At 42.6% G+C, this 21,132-nt stretch overlaps 1 protein-coding gene across 1 annotated transcript in view; it reads left to right on the top strand.

Annotated features, from left to right (window-relative positions):
* NRK (Nik related kinase) overlaps nt 1-21,132 on the top strand; it is a 142,786-nt gene that overhangs the window by 98,461 nt on the left and 23,193 nt on the right. The window contains exons 11-21 of the mRNA XM_080624538.1: nt 505-577; nt 1,008-1,203; nt 2,055-2,192; nt 2,939-3,097; nt 5,780-5,932; nt 10,122-10,253; nt 11,078-11,145; nt 12,699-12,814; nt 15,530-15,627; nt 16,874-16,992; nt 19,505-19,598. Coding sequence (XP_080480664.1) covers nt 505-577; nt 1,008-1,203; nt 2,055-2,192; nt 2,939-3,097; nt 5,780-5,932; nt 10,122-10,253; nt 11,078-11,145; nt 12,699-12,814; nt 15,530-15,627; nt 16,874-16,992; nt 19,505-19,598 — 1,346 coding nt within the window. The remainder of the gene's footprint in view (nt 1-504; nt 578-1,007; nt 1,204-2,054; nt 2,193-2,938; nt 3,098-5,779; nt 5,933-10,121; nt 10,254-11,077; nt 11,146-12,698; nt 12,815-15,529; nt 15,628-16,873; nt 16,993-19,504; nt 19,599-21,132) is intronic.

Below are 21,132 nucleotides of genomic sequence, written 5' to 3'. Positions count from 1 at the left end.
TGGCATTAATTTATGATTCCTGTTTCTATTTTTTTAATCATTCACTTTAATACAAAAGGAAACCTGGATTTACTGAAGGCCTCAGCTTAGCCATACAACAGGTATACAATAGCACAGCAGGGCAATTCAAGTCTTTCATGTCCTATCTAAATTTCTTTCAAAAGAACCCTTCTGCTGGTGTCGTTGTGGGAGTTGGATTTCTCTGTGGGTTTAGCCTAATTTATTTCAGATGACTGAAATAGGTTAGTTTTGCAAAACTAAACCAGTCAGTCAAGGGAAAAGGTGGGAGTGTGTAAAGGAGCTGCCCTAAAACATGATCTGAACTAGATTTTGAATTATGTATGTGAATACATTTTCTCCCCTCAGCCTCCCAGTGCAACCTTTGTTTTCCTCTTGAATTCCTTCTGAGCTGCATATAGTTCAGGTTGAGTGCTCAGAAACCAAGATCATATCTTACTTAATAGTATCCTCCACTGGGGTTTGTTTATTCTGCTCTTTTTTTAGAAGAAACGGACTATGATTACAGTGGAAGTGAGGAGGAAGATGACGAGCTGAATGAAGATGAAGGAGAACCAAGGTTAATTTTATTACTGGAATAGAAAATTTGACTGCCCAAGCTGTTCTCATTAAAGGCAGCCCTCCTCAGCCAGAATGGCTTTCTTAACTTATTCTGCATCCCTTATCTCTTGTTAGCATGAGCTAACAAGCTAACCTCTGTTAGCTTGAATTGGTTTGTACCTATCAAATATAACTGCTGAGTATAAGATGTCTGTAATATGCTCCTTCTCAGTTCCCCTGCAACAGGGAGGAAACTGTCAAATGAAGGACCCAATAGTCAGCTTCAGGCTGTTCTTTAGCACAATAAATGCAGATGCATAGTCAACATACTGGAGATATATTTGAACATCTTAATTTGCTAACACAGGACATCAAGCAATTCCCAATGCACCTTGTGTTCTCTCCTTAATGTTCTGTTTAGTCACGTAGAAACCTCCCCTTTGTTTCAGCTCCATAGTTAACCTCCCAGGGGAGTCAACTCTCCGCCGTGAATTTCTGAGGCTGCAGCAGGAGAACAAAAACCGCTCTGACCCTCATCGCCAGCAGCAGCAGCTGAAGGACCAGGAGAAATACAAGAAGCAGCTCCTGACAGAGCGGCAGAAACGGATTGAGCAGCAGAAAGAGCAGAGGAGGAGGCTGGAGGATGTAGGGACTGGCTTGTATGGTTGTTCCGTGTCTCATCACAACAAATGTGTCTGTAGAGAGTAGCTTTGAAAGGCAAGAAGGCTGTGTTAAACTGTCAGCACAACCTGGGTTATAGTCTTCTGCCTTGGAAGAACTGTGTCATTTTGAATGCAATGATTTTGAATGGTCTCTGTCCTTTTCCTGCTGCCAATCTGCCCTGAGCTTTGGGAGCACAAGGGGAAAGGCACTTTGCTTGAGTTTGGTGGTGGAAGCCCAGGCAGATGGGATGAGAGATTCCAGTTTCTTTCTCATATATATTGCCCAGTTTGAAGTCTGTCTGATCCAGAGTCTTGGCCTCACTTCTGTTTAAGATGTTGCAAGACAGTTGCTGCCTTTTAAGCTGTCTGACACACTCTGGTGTTGGAGGCATTACTAAATCACCAACCTGTCCTTTCTCATGAGTATCTGACAAAATTCAAGCATTATGCAAACACTTGAGCTGGCATTTATGGAGCATAGTGCTGCTGCAGCAAAACAGGGGGACTCTGGAAAAGCCCTTCTTTCTCAAAATGATGGGAAGACATTGGTCATTAGATAAGATGCCAGCGATCACAGAGATCTTGCATGCCTGCCTAAATGAATGGTGTATCTGCCCTGGAAGGCCAAAATGGGAAAAGGTTTCACTTCAGGTTTGGCAGTCAATGTCGTGGAGCTTGTGGCTGACTGCTTCTGCTGCACAGTGTATCAGGTCTCCCATATCAATGACTGCATAGAAGGAAATTAGCCTTGTGATTGATGAACACTGGCATGACTAATTGGTGAGTATGAAAGTAAAGTAAAATAAGCAGTGTTGTTCCCTGGCTCTCTTCCAGCATCAGAGGCGAGAGCAGGAGCTACGAAGGCAGCAGGAGTGTGAGCAGAGGTGGCCAGAGGCTAAGGCCATTCAGAGGAAAGAAGAGAGGTGTGAAGAAGACATATTAGATGGACAGAGGAAATTAGAAAAGAAGCAGGTATGAAAAGTGTTTAGCAACAGAGATTCACAGCTTCCTCTTCCTGTACCCAATGTGCTTTTTGGTTCCCTGAGGGTGTTCCCATCCTCTGAGTCACAGACCAGAGAGGGCCTTTTTTAGTGCATTTACTGCCTTTTGTTCTCAAATTCAACCTTCTTTCAGGTTAACTGGTTACTGAGTCATCCTTATCTACAGCAATGACATTGCCTCTCCCACTTCTGTCCCTGCAGTTTTGCTGTGCTGAAATGGTCTATGTTCCTTTCAGTCTGATTTAAAATATCTCTACCCTGAAGGCCTCCAGCATCAGCTCAGCCTAAGCTTGGATCTCCAGTTTCTGTTCCGGTTGTAACCAGGACTGTTTATTTTTCACAAATAAAAATGGAGCAGAGGTTAATTTTAATGCTGAAGTCATTGGTCTGGCACCTTGGCCACAATATTATTCTGCTGTTTCAGCAGCAAAGTGATCTGTAATCAAACAGAAGTATGGAGTTTTGATTCAAGTCCTCTGGGTTTAGGAAAAGTAAAAAGAAAAAAATATGGGTTTTTTCTGATGTGCCATCTCTGAAGCCAAATACAGAGAAATTGTGGTCACTTTATGCTTCCTATTGCTCAGGGTTGTAGCTCTTCTGTCAGCTCTGCTGGAATTGTGTTTGCTTTGTTCTTTGAAAAGCCAGTATTTCCAGCAGTCAACTTGGTTGTCCTCCAAGGCATTGCTCTCATTGAGGTTCACCGCTCTTTGCTTTCAGAAGGTTGAAGATCTGCAGCACAACAGGAAGGTGCATCGAACTCTCCCCAAAGATCAGACACAGCTGCTGTCTCTCCAGCATGACCACAAGCAGAAGAAGGAGCCTTCCAAGAACTCAAATTCAGCAGTGCATCCTCCATCAAGCAGCACAAGCAAAGAGGTAGCAGCTTGGTCAATATAGCATTTAGATGCTTTGCAGTTTATGATGCTTTGGTAATGCTGAAGCAGAGAACAGATTGATCTTTAAACCCAAATCTGGAACTTGACCTCTGTTGTACTATATACTAGAAGCTAGCATAAAGCTTCTGGTATCCATTAATGTAGAGGGTAAGGGAAAGGAAAGGTTGCACTTAACTTTTGCTAGAGTTCAGAGAAGGGTTTGATTGGTGAATCTTCTGGTCAACCAGGTGTAATTCCCTTGTCTTCCAAAGAGGAATGAATTAAGGTTTAATGAATGTCTTTACCTGATGTAGGTAAAGGCAAAAGATTTAAGGTTCACAGAACTGACCCGGGCACAGAATGGTGTTATGCCTCCGGAGCACAGATCTCTGTGGCCCAATGTCAGGCTGTGATGGACATTTTGTTACTGAAATTTGAATGAACTCCTCTTGAAATCAGTATTTGTTTGATGGCAGAGGACTGGGTCTTACTCCATCTGAGGACTAAATTGGGTGTGGACAGAGAAGAAAGCTGCTTTGGCTAAATGCACAACATCAAAGTCAATAGAAATGCTTTGCCTTTGCTATGCTTCTCAGTGGGTGGGGAGAAAATGTAACGTAGTTAATTTAACTTTCTTTTCTACTTCATTGTAGTTAAAAGTCAAAAGAATTGCAGAATTCTGGTTTTGGCATGTGTTTTGTAAGTGACCCCTTTGTAGCAGAATGAAAGATGTTGTGGAATTCAGTGTGCAATCACTGTTAAATTTTAATTTGGTGATGAAATTAAACATCGCTAGTTGCAGATAAAGTGCTGCCTGCCTTTTAGGTTCACAACATGAGGCTTTTGTCATTACGACTACCACAATACAATCTAGTTTTAAGGACAAATTATTTTACAATATTACTTATTTAATCTTAGAACTTCTTGAAAGTCACAGGTCCTTACCACTGAAATCATAATTAGTGGCACAGGGTTGCATTTTTTGGTTGAAGTTTGAAACTTCATAATTATGTCAGGACTAATAATTGTTCACAATAATGTAAAAATGCTTTCAAGTTTTGTCTGGTTTTAACAGTGACTTTGCTCTTGTTGATACTGATCTTTCCCAAGTTTCTTAGCCAAGGAGATGTTAGATTCTCTGCTGGGAGACATCTACAGAGGAATAGAGATAGCCCGCTCAAGAGTGAGTTTGTTTGTGTATTTTTTTAGGGCTCAGTGGTGTTTGCAGGACCAATTGTTGATACACAAAAACTCTCCAGAATTATTGTTGCACTGAGGCATTAAAAACCAACCAACCAAACAAAAATAGATCCCTCCAAAGCCTCAAGTTCAATGTTTGGGGCCGCATACCGTTTCTTGAGTGCTTCTTGTCTTTGCCATTGCACTCACCCTGTCGCAAGCAGTCAGGGGCTTTCTCCTGCTGTGTGCAGATGCGAGCTCACCCTGTGCTGTATCTAGTCCCACCGGTACCAGAGCTAATGAGGGAAGAGGCAAGGACTCCTAGCTTGGGCTTGACACTTCACTAGCTCAGTGCCTGGACAGGGGCTGGCATCAGTTCTAGGAGCCCAAATTGTCAGCTGGGTGAGTTTGCATCTGGATCATAATATATTGCATGCAATCACCCTTTGGGCACAGAGGTGGTAGGTGAATTATCATATCTAGCTTTTACATTTTCTTTCTTGCTTAAGGTAAAATTTGCCTTTCATTATTAGGAGTTGCAAGTAATGAAACTCTGGCCTCAAGAGTATTATACCAATCGAGTTTACTGAGGCTGGAGTTTCATGGTATTTGGCTGTGGTTGCTTGTTTTAATAAGGGTTTTTTCTGTGGTTTTTTTTTATTATTATTTTGTTTTTTAATGTCCTTTTTTTCTTTCCTTCCCCAATTGAGATCCGTGAGGCTGAGTGGAATAGTTTTCCATCTCCTTAGCAGTTTCCTAGGCTGTGTTAAGAGTATGCTTACCTACCTGTCACTGGCACAAACATCCAGATACAGTGAGATACCATTCAGAATACCCACCCAAACACAGATAACTGGGGGGGTTTATGGCATTAATCTTTACTGTGTAGAGTGTAGAGCTGTTTCTTGGCTGCTGAATGAGAGGATATGCTAAAGATTTACACTAGAGAATGAGTCATGTTGAAAGTGGAAAGATTAGTCGAGTCAAAACCATAGGATAAAGATTTTTGTAATGAGCCGTGCCGTCAGGAACTAAAAGGACCTTTATTCTTTCTAGATCCTGTTGTTCAGTCTTTTTCATAGTGTAAGTAACATACCAAAAGACAGTGTTAAAAGTATTTAAAGTAGAAAGGAACATGCAGTAATGTCAATGTTGTGGAAAGGGTAATAAATGCATGGCAAAACAGGCTGTGTGTTGTCAAAGATAAGTAAGTATAGACAGATGATTTCTCCCAGCTAAAATCCCAATCTGCAGCCAGGAGGATGGTCTAGAACACAGCAGATGGCAGCTTGGGCCATTTGCCTTGCTGCAGTTTGGAAACTTGATGGAAAAGGAAGGGTTGCAGATGGAAATGCAGTAATGGCTCATATTGTGACAGGGCTGACCTCTCCCCAGTGGGGGAGGTCCATCAGAGATGATGTGCACTGTGTTGCTGATGGAGAACATCCAGGCTGTGAAGCCTGAGGCTCAGTGTACAACATGCTGCTACTTTTCTCCTTCTCAGGCCAAGGACCGAAGAAAGCTAAGTGACAGCATCCAGCCTTCCCTCCAGTGGCCAGGAGTGCTGGGGCACGAAGCCACACCACACACCAGGATGGGCTCCGGCAGCAGCTCCAGCCCTTGCACCCCTGCGCCGCAGAGAGCCATGTTAGTACAGGTATGGTACTGCTGCCCCAAATGGGCAGGAGAAAGCATGGGTGCAGAACAGCACATCTAAAACCTGATTCCCTTCTCTCCTGGCACAAATGACTGTGGCCTGTGCAAACCAGCTCAGTTTCTTAGTGCCACCATGTGCTTCAAAGTTCTATATGGAATTATACTTAAGACACTGCAGATCAGGATTAGATAACAGTTATCTTTAAATACTTGATGCCTGATTATGGATTCCGTGGTATTACTCTTAAACGCTTCACAGAAAGCCTCAATGACTGTGCTGTTGCAACCCCTGGATAGTCTACTACCTTTTTGAGCAATCTTTTCCAGTGTTTCACCACCCTCATTGTAAAAAATCTCTTCCTTCTGTTTAGTCTTTATCTACCCTCTTTTAGTTTAAAATCATCACCCCTTGCCCTGTCACTTCAGGTCCTATTAATAGGTAGCAGTTAGCATGTTTCAGTCAAAGCCCCCCTGTGCCTTTCCTGCTCAGATTGCTTTTTGTTGATAATGCAAAAATCACCATAGACAGCTGCTGGGAGAGAAAAGGCCCCCTTTCACCTGATAGCTTTTACCTGGGAAAATATTTGTGTATCTTTTCGCATCCTTTTTTCCAGGGCCTATTTGTCATTTCAAGTCATGAGTGTTGTAACTGGGCAGAGTTGATGGCCTGGCTTGTAGCATCAAATCACTGGAGAGCTGTTGCAAGGGTCAACAAGAAGGATGTTTGTATCTTAACCTTGGGTAGAGGTTGGCAGCTTTCTTGAGGCAAATATTTCAGCCCTGCAATAGTAGTGGGAGAGTCCATAGTTTATTGCAGGGCATTTGGGTTTCTGTAGGAGCACAGTGGCTGCAGAGAGGATAGTCCTGTGCTGTTAAAATGATGCTCTTGGGATGAAAGGAACTGCATTCTAGCCTGGCTGCATCACCTAGGACAAATCACTGCATTACTTGGCACTCTGTCAGTGCTTCTGTTTTTGGGTAGTACCTCTCCCAGCTGCCAAGGGGAGTGAAGAATGAAGCACTATTTACCAATCTCTTACATTCCTTGATGGAAACTACACTATAAAAATTTTATGATGTTTAAAGTGATGGTGTTACTTAAGGATAATAGCAGCAAGTGATATATAGGTGTTACTGTGTGATTTCACTCCCTGCTGGTAGCTGCCCTGATACCCACTCGCAAGTCAGTGCTTCAGCTGATGGAGACCGTGTGGACAGGCAAAAGTCAGCCTGTAACCTGCTGTGTTAGCATGGACACCAGATGAACTTAATGGCTAGTTTATAAATCCTCTGAAGGGTTGTGTTTTCTTTTGCTGGTTGGCAGCAGGTGTTGATGTGAATAGCGGCATGTTTGGGTATGCTGCCTGCATTAACTGTATGAAGTGTTAAGGGAATGAGTGATGAACCAGTTAGTCACCTGGAAATTGAAAGACTCACAGCAATACACTTGTGAAGTTTGATACATGTGTGTGCCTTGTTGATTTAAAATAGAAGTGAACTGCAGAGCTAAAATGCAAGCTGAATTCATCACAGATGTCTGTGCTGAAGAACTTCCAGACAGGTTTTTCTGAGAGGGATCATCTGTCATCACTGCTCCGCTCAGACAAAAATGACTTCTTATTTTAAGTGATCGTATTGCCCAAATCTCTCTTAAAATGTTTTCACTGGAAATCTTAATGCAGCCTCTGAGGTGCAGGGAGCATGATTTCTCGGTGTCTTGTATCCTATCTGTCTGGTAAGGGAAAAGTGGAATATTACCAGATCAGAGTGTACCATTTCCACTTGTGTTTGCTGCAGCACGGCAATAGATTTGACTCTTTGTGGTGGTATGGGATGAGCTGTTCTGGGCTACCTGCGGAATATCACACCTGACTTAGTGGAGGAATTTGTCTCATATCTGAAATGAACTCCATTTTTTACTGACTCTGTGGCTTTCCTGTAGGATTTGCTAGCTAGATCTCTATTGTTTGGAGTAATGTGGCTGAAACAGAGCAAGAAAGCTAACAATATTAGAACTAGCTGTGCCTATCCATGTGTCATGGATTGACCCAGTATCCCAGAGCAGATCTACTCATAAGTGTAAGAAAATCCTTTTTCTGATGCTGTTTTGTAACAACAGTTGCACTTACATACCCCCTGTATGTAGACTCGGTTCAAATAAAGATTCAGTTCAAATTTGTAACTTAGACATCCTCCAGAAAGCAGTGCAGTCTTTTTAAAACTTCTTGCTCCTAAATCTTTTTAAACTAACTCTAGTGATCAGTGTTTTGTACTGTATCACCTTGTGTTATAATTTCAGGGAGCAAAGGGTCCTTTTCCTTAGCCCTGTTAGGTGTGCCTTTATGATTTGAAGACAGTAGTCTGCCAGTTCTTTCTGTGCATGAGAGAAGCTGCTGTTCTCTCAGTATTACTTTTAATAAAAACAATTAAAGGCTCAAGGCTCAGTAGTTTAGAATCATTGTTAGGGTTTGGGCTTTTTTTTAATACACAGCTCCTCTCTTTCCCCCCTCCTCCCCCCCCAATTATTTTATCTGTAAAACTTAAGGGCAATATGAAACACGATGGTTTTGAGGGTTATCTGGGATGGTTTTGGCTTGCTGTGGAATTGCAAAGACTTGTAGGTCCTACAGAAATCATCCCAAAAGCAGATGTCACTTCTTGGCTTCACATGGAATCAGTGTACTGGTCTCTCTCTGCCCAAATATGGCATGTAGGTACTATCTCCAGAGTTGGAATTCACACTGACTCTTATATCATGATTCAACGAAGCTCATCCGTGCTTTTAAGCACAAATAGTTTTCTGGCAGTCTGCAGGACTGAAAAGCTGAAATTTAGCAAGAAATGTAAATATCTTGTCAAAAAAGTGGGAAGGAAAAAAATCTTCCTATATTCTGATAATAATACACTTGCTGTAAAACCCATTTCTATACCCATGATGAATCGTTTCAGGGGAACACTTCGCTGTTGAAATAATTCTGGTTAACTAAAAGCTATTATTAGTGATAATCACATTGGACAAAAAAAGTAGGTTTGACAAAATGAAAAGACATGGATTATGAGATGTTATAACCGCTGAAAAAGCTGTTTTCTGTAAGGGAAGTCAATACAGCATATTGTCCCCAAAAGGTAGAAAAAGCACCCGAATATTTAACTAAGTGAACTTCTCAGGACTGTTTTTTGACAGTTGACTTTGCAGTCCTGGTCTGGGAGGTGGTGGTGGGATGTTTGAATGAATGTTTGGCATCTTTGACTAGCTTTAGAGTTACTACCTGTCAATATTTAGGTGATTTTGAACATTGTTCCCATTAAGTAAGTAGTCTTGTAGAGTCATAGGGAGTTCATAATCATATTGTATTATTGAAAAGTGTGTACAGTTCTCAGTTACTGTGTTTTAGTTTTTAATACTGGAGAACTGGAGAATTTTATAGACTTGGGCTGATAAATCAATATGAGCCCTTCTTTGGCGAAACTGAACTGTGTCTGCCTCTGATCTGAGTTGCAGGAACTCAACTGGGACACAAGAGTTTGAACTTTGACTCCAACAAAAATTGCTAGCCTCTTTCTTAGGCTTGCAAGTGGTGGGGATGGTGGTCTTGCCATGCGTTTGAGAGGTGCCTCCTAGAGAGCTCCCTTGCATGGGAGGTCTGGCAAGATAGAGCACAAAGTGGTAGAGCTTCAGGCATTTCTCTAATATTTGTTAATTTCTGTAACATCCAATTGGTTCTAGCGTAGGAATCCTTCAACATGGGCCCAGCTCACGCAGCTTTCCTGTGTGTTCCATCTCAGTCTTGTGTCCAAAAAATTTCTCATCTTAGGGAGCATCAGTACATTCATTTGACATTTTTAGCTCTCTGCCTTTCTTCCCCTTTGGGAGATGCCAATGTAATCAATCATTAGCGTGTAGAATTTAAGGGATCTTTCCTTCCTTTTTTTTTTTGTTTTCCTTTTTCTTCCTTTAAATAAAAAAAATAAAAAAAAAATCAAAGGACCAATGTTGAGTACTTTAGCTTCGGTTTTACACTGCTCGTTCTCTTGTCATGAAGACTTTGTAAGGAAGTGGTTTGATTTTTTTTCTCATCTCCTCCCCTCACCCTCACTGTGATCAGGGCATTTGCTATCCTAATACTCCAATTTGACATCTTTGAAGACACCTTTTAAACGCAGGCAATGTGTATTTCATTTGTTTCAAGTGTGAAAATTTCCGGGCTAGTAAGGATGTTTACCACAGCAGTTCACTGTCAGATATGGTGACGACACCACTCAGCCCTGTACAGGATGATGTATTCTGGAGCATCAGTCAAAATGAAGAACAACCCCCAAAGGTATGTGAAACTCTGGGTGTTTGGCACTGTTGGTGGTTAATAGCACTCCACTCAGTTCCCCTGCGCTGTGTAGGATCCATCCTTTGGAATTTATGAAACTCAATAAAAATCTCATTGCTTGTACATTAACTCAGTCTCAGTAATCTAGAAAGAAGATACGAATTCATAAGCAGGCCAATATTCTGAGTGTATATATATAATATCAGCAGGATCTGCAGTGTGGATGCACTTCTTTTGTTAGACCATGAAGATATTTGTACCTGTCTCTGTGAAAAATCTGGCTTGTTGCAGAAAAGCTCATTAGTCTGTGTAGTTCAGGTGATGGGGTATTTCTCTTTTTAACAGAACTGTTAAGAACAAGTACAAGCATATCTGTGCGGGGATGTGTATGTGCAAGTGTGTGCCTATCCATTTTATTACTTTGCAGCTGGGGGATGTTTGTGTGTGTCTCTTCCCCCAGCCCTTTGATAGCAACACCGGTAATCCACCACCTAGGGAAAGCAGCATTGAATGACTGCAGATGCATTTACTTGTCTGCTTTAAATACTGAGCAAGAATAATGCTGACTCTAAGGAAAGGTGCAAACCTCTTGCCGTCTGCACCCTGATAGATTGCACAGGCTTGAAGCAAATTAGAAGCACCTACTGCTGACTTGCAGCTTCCCATGTTGATATCACGGAAGACCTCTCCACAGGTCCCACTGAAGCATTATTAATTTATGTTCGTTAGTCTTAGTTTTGCACTCGTACAGGGTAAGCATTAGGTTTATTAACTGAGTGTAAAATATCAGTAGCAACCTTAAAACATTTTATTAAATCCTTAAGGTTCCAGAAAGGACAACCTCTAAATTTTACAGCAGGGACCAGCCTGGCCATCAGAGGTGTCTTTCAAGGTAAGCTCTTCAGTATTTTATGCTTATACCAGTGCTGATGTACCGTCAGTAGGAAACCTAAAGCAAGTTAATTAAAAATGAAGCCATAACCTCAGTGACAGGAAAATTGACGTGGGTTCATACCTCATTTAATAGCAGATAAAAATATTTTGTCTTTTGTGTCAATTTGTTCACAAAAATAACTAACCAAACTTTGTGATCTTAAACCTGAAAGAGGTGTCTAAGGCAGCTTCCTTGTAATGATTGACATAACTGATGTAAAGAGAAACAAAATTCTCGTAGATCTCCTCCTTTACATGCAAATTTTTAATATACGAGAGCTGTTCTATCTGTAATAATTCCTGCAATGAGTTATTTCATTTGGTTTAGCCTGTTTGGCATGCCTGAGCATGTTGGATGCAAGCTGTGCATCTGTTTTCTAGTTAACGGGCAGGGTGTTGAGCATTCATTGAACTTGCGGTTTGGTGATGCTTTACTTTCCCTTCACGTTAGAGCAGGTGGCTGCTGAAGGTGCAGGTTACTTGAGATCCTAAGCTAGACAGTGGCGATGGCATGTGGGAGTGATGCTGGTCAGGGCTGCCTGGATGCTCTTGCAGATGTTCTACATCTGCACCAGTGCCATTGGTTTCCAAAGGGAGTTAGGTGCCTGGATACTTCAGCAGGTAGGGGTCTGGCGCCAACTGCCTGTATAGGCAATCTCAGCAAGTGAAGCTTGCAGCTTTGTTTTACCTGGTAGTAGCTTGAACAAGCTGTCTGTGGATGTATCTTCACTATTTTGGCAGTCTATCCTTAAAGCAGACTATTTTCATATCCCAGGAGAAAATACCAAGGATGCAGAGAGCTCAGCAATAAAGGGTGGCCCCTATTGGATGTCTACTGAGGGAACATAATGCTGTGAGAAGCTAGGGTTGGAGAGACTTGAAAGTGAAGTAGATTTAGGTGGTGTAACAAAATAAGTGTAGTGCTTCTGATGAGCCAGAGTCAGAAACATCTAAATAATTTCCAAGTGAAGTCAAGCCCTAAATGCTCTCTACTTAGGAATTATGTGAGGCAAAGCAGAAAAGAATCATGCAAGTAAGCCACAGTGTTACAAGCGAGTGGCTTTGAGCCCGGTTTTCTGCCACTGGCTTGGCAGCTTGTTTTACTGTCCAATGCATTCCTTTCTCCATTGATAAGTGGATGACAATATATCTTGTAGGAGAGTACTGGAGCATGTTTGTTTATTTGTAAAAGCCATGAGATGTTGGAATCAGAAGTGACACAAATCTGAAGAGGCCAAGGGAGGAGTACATATAGTAGGATATTTCATAATCACTTAGGAGTCTCTGTAATCTCCTAGAATGACTACCCAGAGGAAATTGTCTCCTCCATCATCTTCACTCACTACTGGGTGGGCCTGCTTGGAGCAGCAATGAATATGAAATTTATGTTTATCGGGAGTATTATACCATGCAGTAGAAGCAAGGAACTCAAGTCAGTGGCTTAGAAGGTCCATTCCAGTCTGTGTTCGTGCATGCAAGGAACTCTCATCTGCTTTTTGTCTTTCTGTATAGTACCACTCATCAGTCATCCCCTGGGGGACATGCTCTGAAGCTAAACAGCAGCAGCAGCACTTCTGGCAACAAGGAGTGGGAGATGGGATCTCATCAGAGCAGCTGGTCAACCTCAGGTGACTCCTAAGTCAAAAATCCATCAGTCTAAATGTGCAAAATTCCTATCAGATGAAACAGGCTTCAGCAGGTTGTCAAGTGCTGCATTACAAATGGGGTATTTTTCTTAACAATGTCTTCTGGTGGTGGGCTTTTGAAAGCCCTCTGGATTTTATGGTTCCATATTCTTAGAACATAAGTACTTCTTTTGAGTCAAAAAGTAGCAGTGAACATATTTCCATATAGGAAATCTGAATTGCCTCAATTAAGAATTGAAAGATATCAGTTCTATTCCGCTCACTGACACCACTTGAAACTCAGCACAGCCAACATTGCAGATGTATGCCAGTACTAGGGTTCACCCACTGGCATGTTCTGCATAACCATATGCTACTTTTTTGCATTGCCCACTTGATAGGATGATACAGATGAGCAGTTTATGTACACTGATATTTCTGTACTCTTAATACCGGCTGAAGGAAGTGTGAGACTGCAGAGCACCTTATGCTAGATTCCTCCAATAGTCTTTTATTTGTAGAACGATAGTGGAACTGAAAAAAAAGACAAATGAAGTTAAAAGGTAGAGATACCCACATCAAATTGAAGAAAAATGCAGCACTGTAGGCTTTCTTGGTACCACTGATAGTGGTGTAGGAACACAGTGGGCTTGCTCATGATTGTGCAGAATTTTTCCTGTACAAACACTGATTCCTGAGAGATGACCAGAGATTGTGGTGGATGGGGACATGGAGCAGAAGTGGACAGCTTTGTTCCTCTGTTGTTGATCCTAAGGGTGTTTTCTGTGGGTCAACTGTAGGGCAATTTCTCCCATAGCTCCTTGCAAGCACAGTGGCGTATTGCAACGCTTTGCCTGCAGCTTGACTGCTAAAGATGAGGGACATGGGGAATCAAGTTCAATTCAGAGCAGGGTGGATGCTAAAACTGTTCTGAAACCACACCAGTGAGCTGCTGAGGTAATTTATTTTTAAACTGAGGCTCACACAATTTACAAGCCCTTGATAAATGAAGAACAAATTACTTATTTATGACACTTACACAGTTGAGCCAGTTTTGCTTTCACTAACTACACAGAATAGGAAGCTTTGCTTCAAGAGAAACCAAAAACACAATTTAAACTGCTTGGGTTTTGTTTCTTTTTGCTCTTATGTCATTTTGTGTTTGAATAACAGCACAGAGATGAGCAACATGCAGCAGCCCAGCTCAACTTTGCAGTGTCTGCATGATGTGTAACTCCTGTGCTATTTTGGCATGGAGAAATGAAAACCTCACCAGCAATGGAAAAAATAGAAAACCTCCACTGTGGTTTAAACTGTCTCCTTGGGTTCTTAAGTGTCATTAAATTACAGTTAGTTCTGGCATATGGTGTTCCAGAAAGAGTTTGTTGCTTTCCCAAACCCGCAGGGATAATGAATTGGGCAGGAAAGGCCTATAAATACTTTAAAGCTAATATTTCTGCAGAGTTGCTAAGGTACTCATTGACCAATAAGGAGTTCTCAAGTTTAAAAGCTTTGAAAACTACATGAGTACATGAAGCCATTGTGATAAACCTATCTAAATTACCAAACGCAAATCCGAATTTGTGTGAGCTTCAATTGTTCCTCCTTAACTTGCAAGGAGTCCTGTTGGTAGTGGTGGGAGAGGAAAAATTGCTGAACAGAATAGACTTTGAGCTGGCTAGTGTGTCCCAGTGGCAGGGTGAGGGTACATCTGCTTGCATCAGGAATTGTGCGCAGCAGACAGTACCTCTACAAGGCAACTTTTGCTCTTCCCTGGTAGCTCTGTGGGTAGTGGGGTTATTGAAAGGCAAGATTTGCTTCATTACTTGTAAGCATCCCTCCTAACATGGCATCAGCACATGCAGATGGACTCCCAACTCTTCTAGTCTTGTTTGCTTGGGTGTTCAGTAGCTGTCCAAGCAGTGGCAAGTGTAGGTCCCCATGCCACCAAGGAGGGAAGTGTAGGGCCACCAGCACCTGACCCTGGGCACAGTGTCACAAGGTGCCAAGTGGCATTGAGTTGGCTCAGAGCATGGGCAGCTCTCTGCAGATGAGGGCTGTTGTTGCCTACTTCCCCACAGGCAGAGTGGAAGTGGGAGCTGAGAAGTGATGCTGTGTGCTGAAGGAGAAGCAGGGACTGGAAGGTGGTTCTCCCTATGTTGCCATGGAAAGTGGTAAATCCTCTACTGCTTTTAGCTTGACCCCCCCATGCTCATGAGTGGAGTCTAATGCAGCTTTTTGCCCTCAGTCCATTTGGGTTTAGAGAATCAAACTGGTTTTGTGCAGCAGTTTTATGAAAGCTGAATCTCAGCAGCACATCTGTTAACTCATGAATATGTGCAACTGGGGCCCAGGCTCCTGTACCCTCTCTCTGACCCACCTGTCTGCAGTCACCCTTAATGCTGGCATATGAGTAGCAGTTGCTAATATGATGAGCTGTCTCCCCTCAGAAAGAGGACCAGAGGAGAGGATTAGCATGTCCTCACCCTTTTGCCTTGCAAGCTGCCTTCCAGTCCATAGAACTGGTGCTCATTGGGAGTATGTTGCCAAGGGTTTGGTTTTCTTGTCTTGCTCTTGCAGCATTAAACTACATCAGTATCAGTATATTTACATAATATTGTAGCATCCAGAACCACAGGGAAACAAGTCTTACCGGTCCCTTCTCTCACCCTGCTGCACATGCATTGAAAAAAATACACTTTTTTCCTTTTTTCCCAGGGAATGCAGGACCAGCCAAGGCAGAGAACGCTTTGTCCCAGAACCATTTGCAGCTGCAGAAGAAGCCTGAAAAAGTTTCTCATCCAGGCCACGTTGCAGTAGGTTCTTTTAAATCCATTGATATTTTTGCTCATAATTTTCAGTGAGGGTTTGTCTGTGCAGACAGCTCCTCTGTTGGTGCTGGAGTTTGCTCGCTAATGAGTCCACCTGAGAGGCTGCGTGGGACTGGCTCGCGCTTACTGCTGTGTTAACGTGTCCATGTCTGACTTGTGTCCAGCCCAGGTCATTGTCAGAGTTCACTTTTCCTGAACTTGTCTGATCATAAATCTTTAGAAGGGGAGGGTCTGTCTTTAATATTTCAGGAGGTCATTGATCAGTTGTCATGCAGCCCAGAAGTCAAGACCATGCCAGTGGCGTCTGCAAATATCCGGTGTGTAACTGCCTGGAATATGTTCTGCCAGTCTGTGACACACTCAAGATTGTGCTGGGTCTGTTTGCTGATCAAAAGGAATGGTTGCTATTTCTCTTTCTTATTTACTGAGGCATTTCTTATCTTTGGTGGTGTTTGGGGTGTGCCTATCGGACAACTGGAGCCCGTGGTACCTTGTGCAAGAGCTCATACGCAGGATGTTCGAGCTCACATGTGGGATGCTTGGCATTTTAAAACTTCACAGGCAGACATGGGTGACTCCAGGGGATGCGGAGTGGGGCAGCAGGAGACAGCTGCGGCTTACTGGGGTCCCCAGCTCCTCCTGGCTTGTCAGGGACTGGAGATCTGAAGAAGACTCTGAGCTTAGGCAATTGCCAAGAGAGTGGGAAGCCTGTATATGGATTCCTGTAGGACTGGGATGTCTAACTGCCCTGTGGGTGTCAGCCATGGCTGTGCTGGTGTTACCTTTCCAGCTCAAAGCTCCTCTGTACCTTGTCTGTGCAGGCACAGCCTGAGCTCAGGCATGGCCCCACAAGCTTCAGGGTAGTCCAGGGCTGGAACAAAACTCAAGCTGCTGTAATCCTTTAGTCCTAGTGCAGAGCACTCCTTTTGTTGTGTAAGAAAAGAAGTAGTTCTGTGCTCCTGCAAAGTGCAGAGATTGGATTATAAATGTTTGAGATGCAAAATAACATACTGACTAAAGTTAGTCACCTTTCAACTTTTGGGAAAATCGTGTTTTATTCCTGTGTGAAACACCCACTTGTGATGGATCAGCAAAAGCACCAACTTTCTAATAAAGCTTTTTTGGTATGGAAGTGACACTAATTATATTTGGGGCAATAAAATACTGCACATGCTGTTTAGCGATGAGTTCTTCCATGAGAGAAAATGTCAACGGAGTTTTCTTTGTGCAGAGTCCACCCTCCTTTGCCAAGGTGAAAGACAGCTCCAACTCATTCTTAAAAGCAGCAGACTATTCTTCATCAAGTGATGAAGTCAGCAGCAGCGATGAGGATGACGTGAACCACACAAGGTTTGCTTGATGTCTTTTTTTTAAATTATTATTTTCTTCCTTTGTGTTACACGTTTCTAAATATCTGGAGGAAGTTGGCATACATGCATGCTGCCTCCCACTGAAGTTAGTATCAATCATTTATGTCAGTTGTAATTAAGCAATTTAATTGCACTGTAATGAACTCCCGGGGGTAAATGTTTGCTCCATCAGATGTATGCAGTGTAATTAGCTTTGATGACTTGCTGCCCTGGGACAATGAGGAAATGTCTCGGTTTAACTGAACGTCAATAGGTAGTGCTTTTATAGGGATTGCTTCACATTGATCTATGTTTAATGATTTTCTGAAAATAAAACAAGGAGAGGGAAGGAAAACTGTACCTTTTATGCTAAACATGGGTTACAGTGAAAAAAGCAAGGCAAACATGACCCTTGTATGCAGGTAGTCTGTTCACTTTCAGAGAAATAATTGCCACTGAAAAGCTGATTCCTTCACCAGGGCTCTCTCTGCCTTTCCAGTTTCTCTTGTTGATTTTGTGACTGACATCTTGTGGCGATTTACCTGTCATGCAAAACATGTATTCTGCTGAGAAATAATGGAGTGTGAGTAGCTCGCTGGTCCAGGTGAAAGAGCCAGGGATCGGTTGGCCAGCCCTGCTGTTTGGAACAGCAAACAGAATTCTTTTTTAGTATTGATGAATGAAACTTCTAATTTTCTTGCAAAGAAACTTCCATTTAATTCAAGTTCTAGGATTTACTTTGAAGTGCATTGCAGGCCACAGATCTGTCTTCAGTGGGGCTCTTGCTCTTCTGACGTAATTGTACATGCAATTTTGTCAGTCTTCAGGAAGAGGCGCACAGATTTGTAGCACTATTGGCGAGCTATTGCACTGACCTGGTACCAGCCCTTTCCCGTGTGCTGCTCTGAAGAAGATAAAGGTTTTGTGCCTGCATATGCTCCTGATTTGCATTTCTGAAGTTCGTTTTCAAAGCTGAGGGATGAGGAGGGAGTTGTCTTTTTATTGTATTGCCTTTATTTTCTTACTGCTCCTCTTCCAAACCACCTTACTCTGATCTGTAAAAGGTTTTATTCACTTTAGGTCATTGAATTCATTCTAGACCTCAGAAAGACTCTACGTAAAAGTATGGGTTTGCCCTGTAGCAATTAATTTGCTGTGTGTTAAATTGCTGTGATCCTTGCATGCTGTAATGGTTTTAAGGAGTGGTATCACTGCCTTTGGAAATCTGCATGTGTTATTTGCATCTCCTCCCATAGAAAGGGGGATATGACCCAAAACCAAAAAATAAAGAATGAAAAAGGTCCCCAAAACCTTGTGCTCTTTCACAACCATCTGAAGTTGGTCGTTCTCTGCCAGACCTCCTTCGTTAGCGCATTGGGCGACATTAAAAAAAAACCAAACCGAAGACAGACACTTATATAAAGAACAAAACCCCAAACCCAACAAAACCCTCACCAAACCCCAAACACCCAAACCAAATAAACCAAAAAAATATCTTTACACTGTCCTACCAGTTGGCATGTGGCATTGTAGGCCCCTTCACACCAGCATCCTGAATCAAGTCAGTTTTATAATTACTGGAAAGGAGATGGAAATGTAATAGGCTTTAATGAATTGCAGTAATAAAGAAATGGATATAAATACATAAGTGGAATAAATAAATAATACGGGGTAGAAGTGCACAGAAATGGGGCCAGAGCTTCATTGATGGAAGTTTGAGGTAGTTTCACTTGGGTGAAAAAGTTTAAAATGCAAAGATACCACAGGTTGTGTAGGAAGCAATACTATGCCGGGGTATATCACAACAGCTGCTTGCCACCTTCTTACTCTTTCTTTAGATATGTGCTTTTGGTCATTCTTGAAGACAGAATACTGGGGTAGGTGGGCTTTTGGCCCCAGCCAGTCCAGCAGCAATTAGGTTTTTCTGTCTATGTATGCACTGGGCAACATTTTGGTTCTTTTGTACGTAAGGTGAGGATGTCCGTGTTTTGGGAACAGATTCACAGTATGAAATTCCTGTGTAGCCTGTCCCAGTAGGCACTGGCAGAGAGGTCCCTGATACCTCGTTGCAAGTGCTGCTGATGCTCTTTCTCTGGAGAGCAGAATGACTTGTAATTGCACCCCACAGGGTAGTGTCTGAGGGGAGACAGAAGTTTTGAGGCAGACGCTTCTCAAATGACAGCTTGAGGGAGCAGCTCTCACTTGCCTGAGCTAGGCAGTGCTTGAAAAATGATGGGTGAAATGCAGGGACACGAAGGGATGCTCTCCATTGAGGTGGGGAAGAGTTTCCTGCTCTGTGTGAGTGGTCTTTGAGCTCAAGTCCATTCAGGCACATCCTCAGACTCATCAGCTTGCTTTTTTGCAAGAACCTGTAAGTGTAACTAGTGAATGTTAATGATGCTCACTTTTAAATGTGTATACATGGGGTTTTATACTTTTGGGTGGGGGGTTGGCTCTTCCCCGTCCCCAGCCCCCCAGAGTAGTTCTGTTCATTAATTGGAGTTTGTTACCAGGCAACTGCTAAGCAGCAGAGTGGCAGATTTCTCAAGGACAAGAGTACCAGACGGAATTGAACTGAAACCCCAAAGCACCATTGGAGAACAGAAGGTAATTTGGCCATTTGTAAGGGGGTGGGTACAGTGGGGGGGAGTCAGATCATTAGTGTGCATGATAAATGCTGTATCCTTTTCTCCTTGGCAGCATTTTCACTCTGAAGTCCTGCTCTGTCATTGCAAATTATAGCTATAAGCCTTGAAAAAATGCGTAGTTTCAGATTTTGTGCTTTCTGCAAAAATGCTCACATTTAGGTATGAAATTACACTTCTTTATTTGTCCTTGTTATTGACCTGATAGTAGTTTCTGATGTCAACGTATTTCTTGAAGGCACTGGGCAGGTTGCATAAAGCAATGCTGTGGATTATTGGTGGTGTGCATTGCAGCTGGTTTTTAAAATCTTGACATTTTTGATATCAATTTAGAGAACTACCTCTTACTACTTAAAATATTACCAGACGAGAGGAAAAACACTTGATCTCTCCCTGATAGCTTAACAAAAAATGTCTTCTCATACGTCCTGTTGTGGTTCCTTCTTATCTGTAGTTTCTAGTAGAGACTTTAAGTCATGGGAATTTTCTCCTGTAATAAGATATTAGTGCAGAAGAGATGAATACAGACAAAACAGAACAATGTTCTTTGTGGTTGGAAACTGTAAAAAATTGTAGTAATAAAACTTGCACTCTGCATCAGAGCACTTCTCACGTATTACTCAGCGTACTCTCGTTTCACAGATAGAGAAGACAAATTGCCATGAAACCGGTGTTTTCCTCAGAGCTGCTTTTGTGAGCTGTGGCAGGGCTGGGAACCAAAAAGGAATTTTCTTTACCTCTGGTGTGACTTCTGAACTTCAGACCGGAGGGGCATCCTTCCTGACTGGGGAAGGAGTCCTGCTTTGCCTTTGTCTCACCATCCTTGAGGAGGAAAGACCCTGCTTTGGAGAAGGAATTTTAAATGGGACACGAGCCAGTTTGGGTTGTTTGGTTTGGTTTGGTTTGGGGTTTTGCTTTTTTCTTTTTCTTTGTGACAGAACCACTCCAGTGCTTCCCCTTTCCTCTGATATCTAGGCACTGGAAATAGGTTGCTTGAGGGAAGGGAGAAAGATGGGGTCTTTGGGGCCCAGACTTGAGGATTAGGGAGGTTGGAAAAGAATGGAGCCACAATTTCTGGTGGGTTTGGGGAGGACATTGCAGGAGGGAAAAAGAGAGATGACTGCCACCCCTCCTCACAAAGGTCTCTGCCTTCCAGTCTTCTCCCTTCTTCTCATGGAGACTCCTGTCCTTTTCTCCCTATCTGTTGCACCAACCACAGCCATCATGAGTCTCAGTGACTCCTTCCAGCATCCCTTTCCCTGGCCCATCAGCATGAACTGGTTTGAAGCGGTTGGACTTCCCAACCACTGATTGCCCAAATGATTCAAATGGGGGTTTGGTTCAGCTTAGCTGAATCTGACTCAAAACTGAACAAAAACGCCCCATACTGGCTTGATTCCCTAATCTCAAACACAGATGTGTATGTTTTGGTTTGGGTTTTTATATCTAAATTAAATTGTAAAATACTTAGAGCATGAATTTGATTTTTTAGTTAA

The sequence above is a fragment of the Psittacula echo genome (genome assembly GCF_963264785.1).
Source record: "Psittacula echo genome assembly, chromosome: 8".
NCBI classification, from domain to species: Eukaryota; Metazoa; Chordata; class Aves; order Psittaciformes; family Psittacidae; genus Psittacula; species Psittacula echo.
The sequence above is the reverse complement of the archived record's forward strand: the minus strand, read 5'-3'. Positions and strand labels throughout refer to the sequence as shown.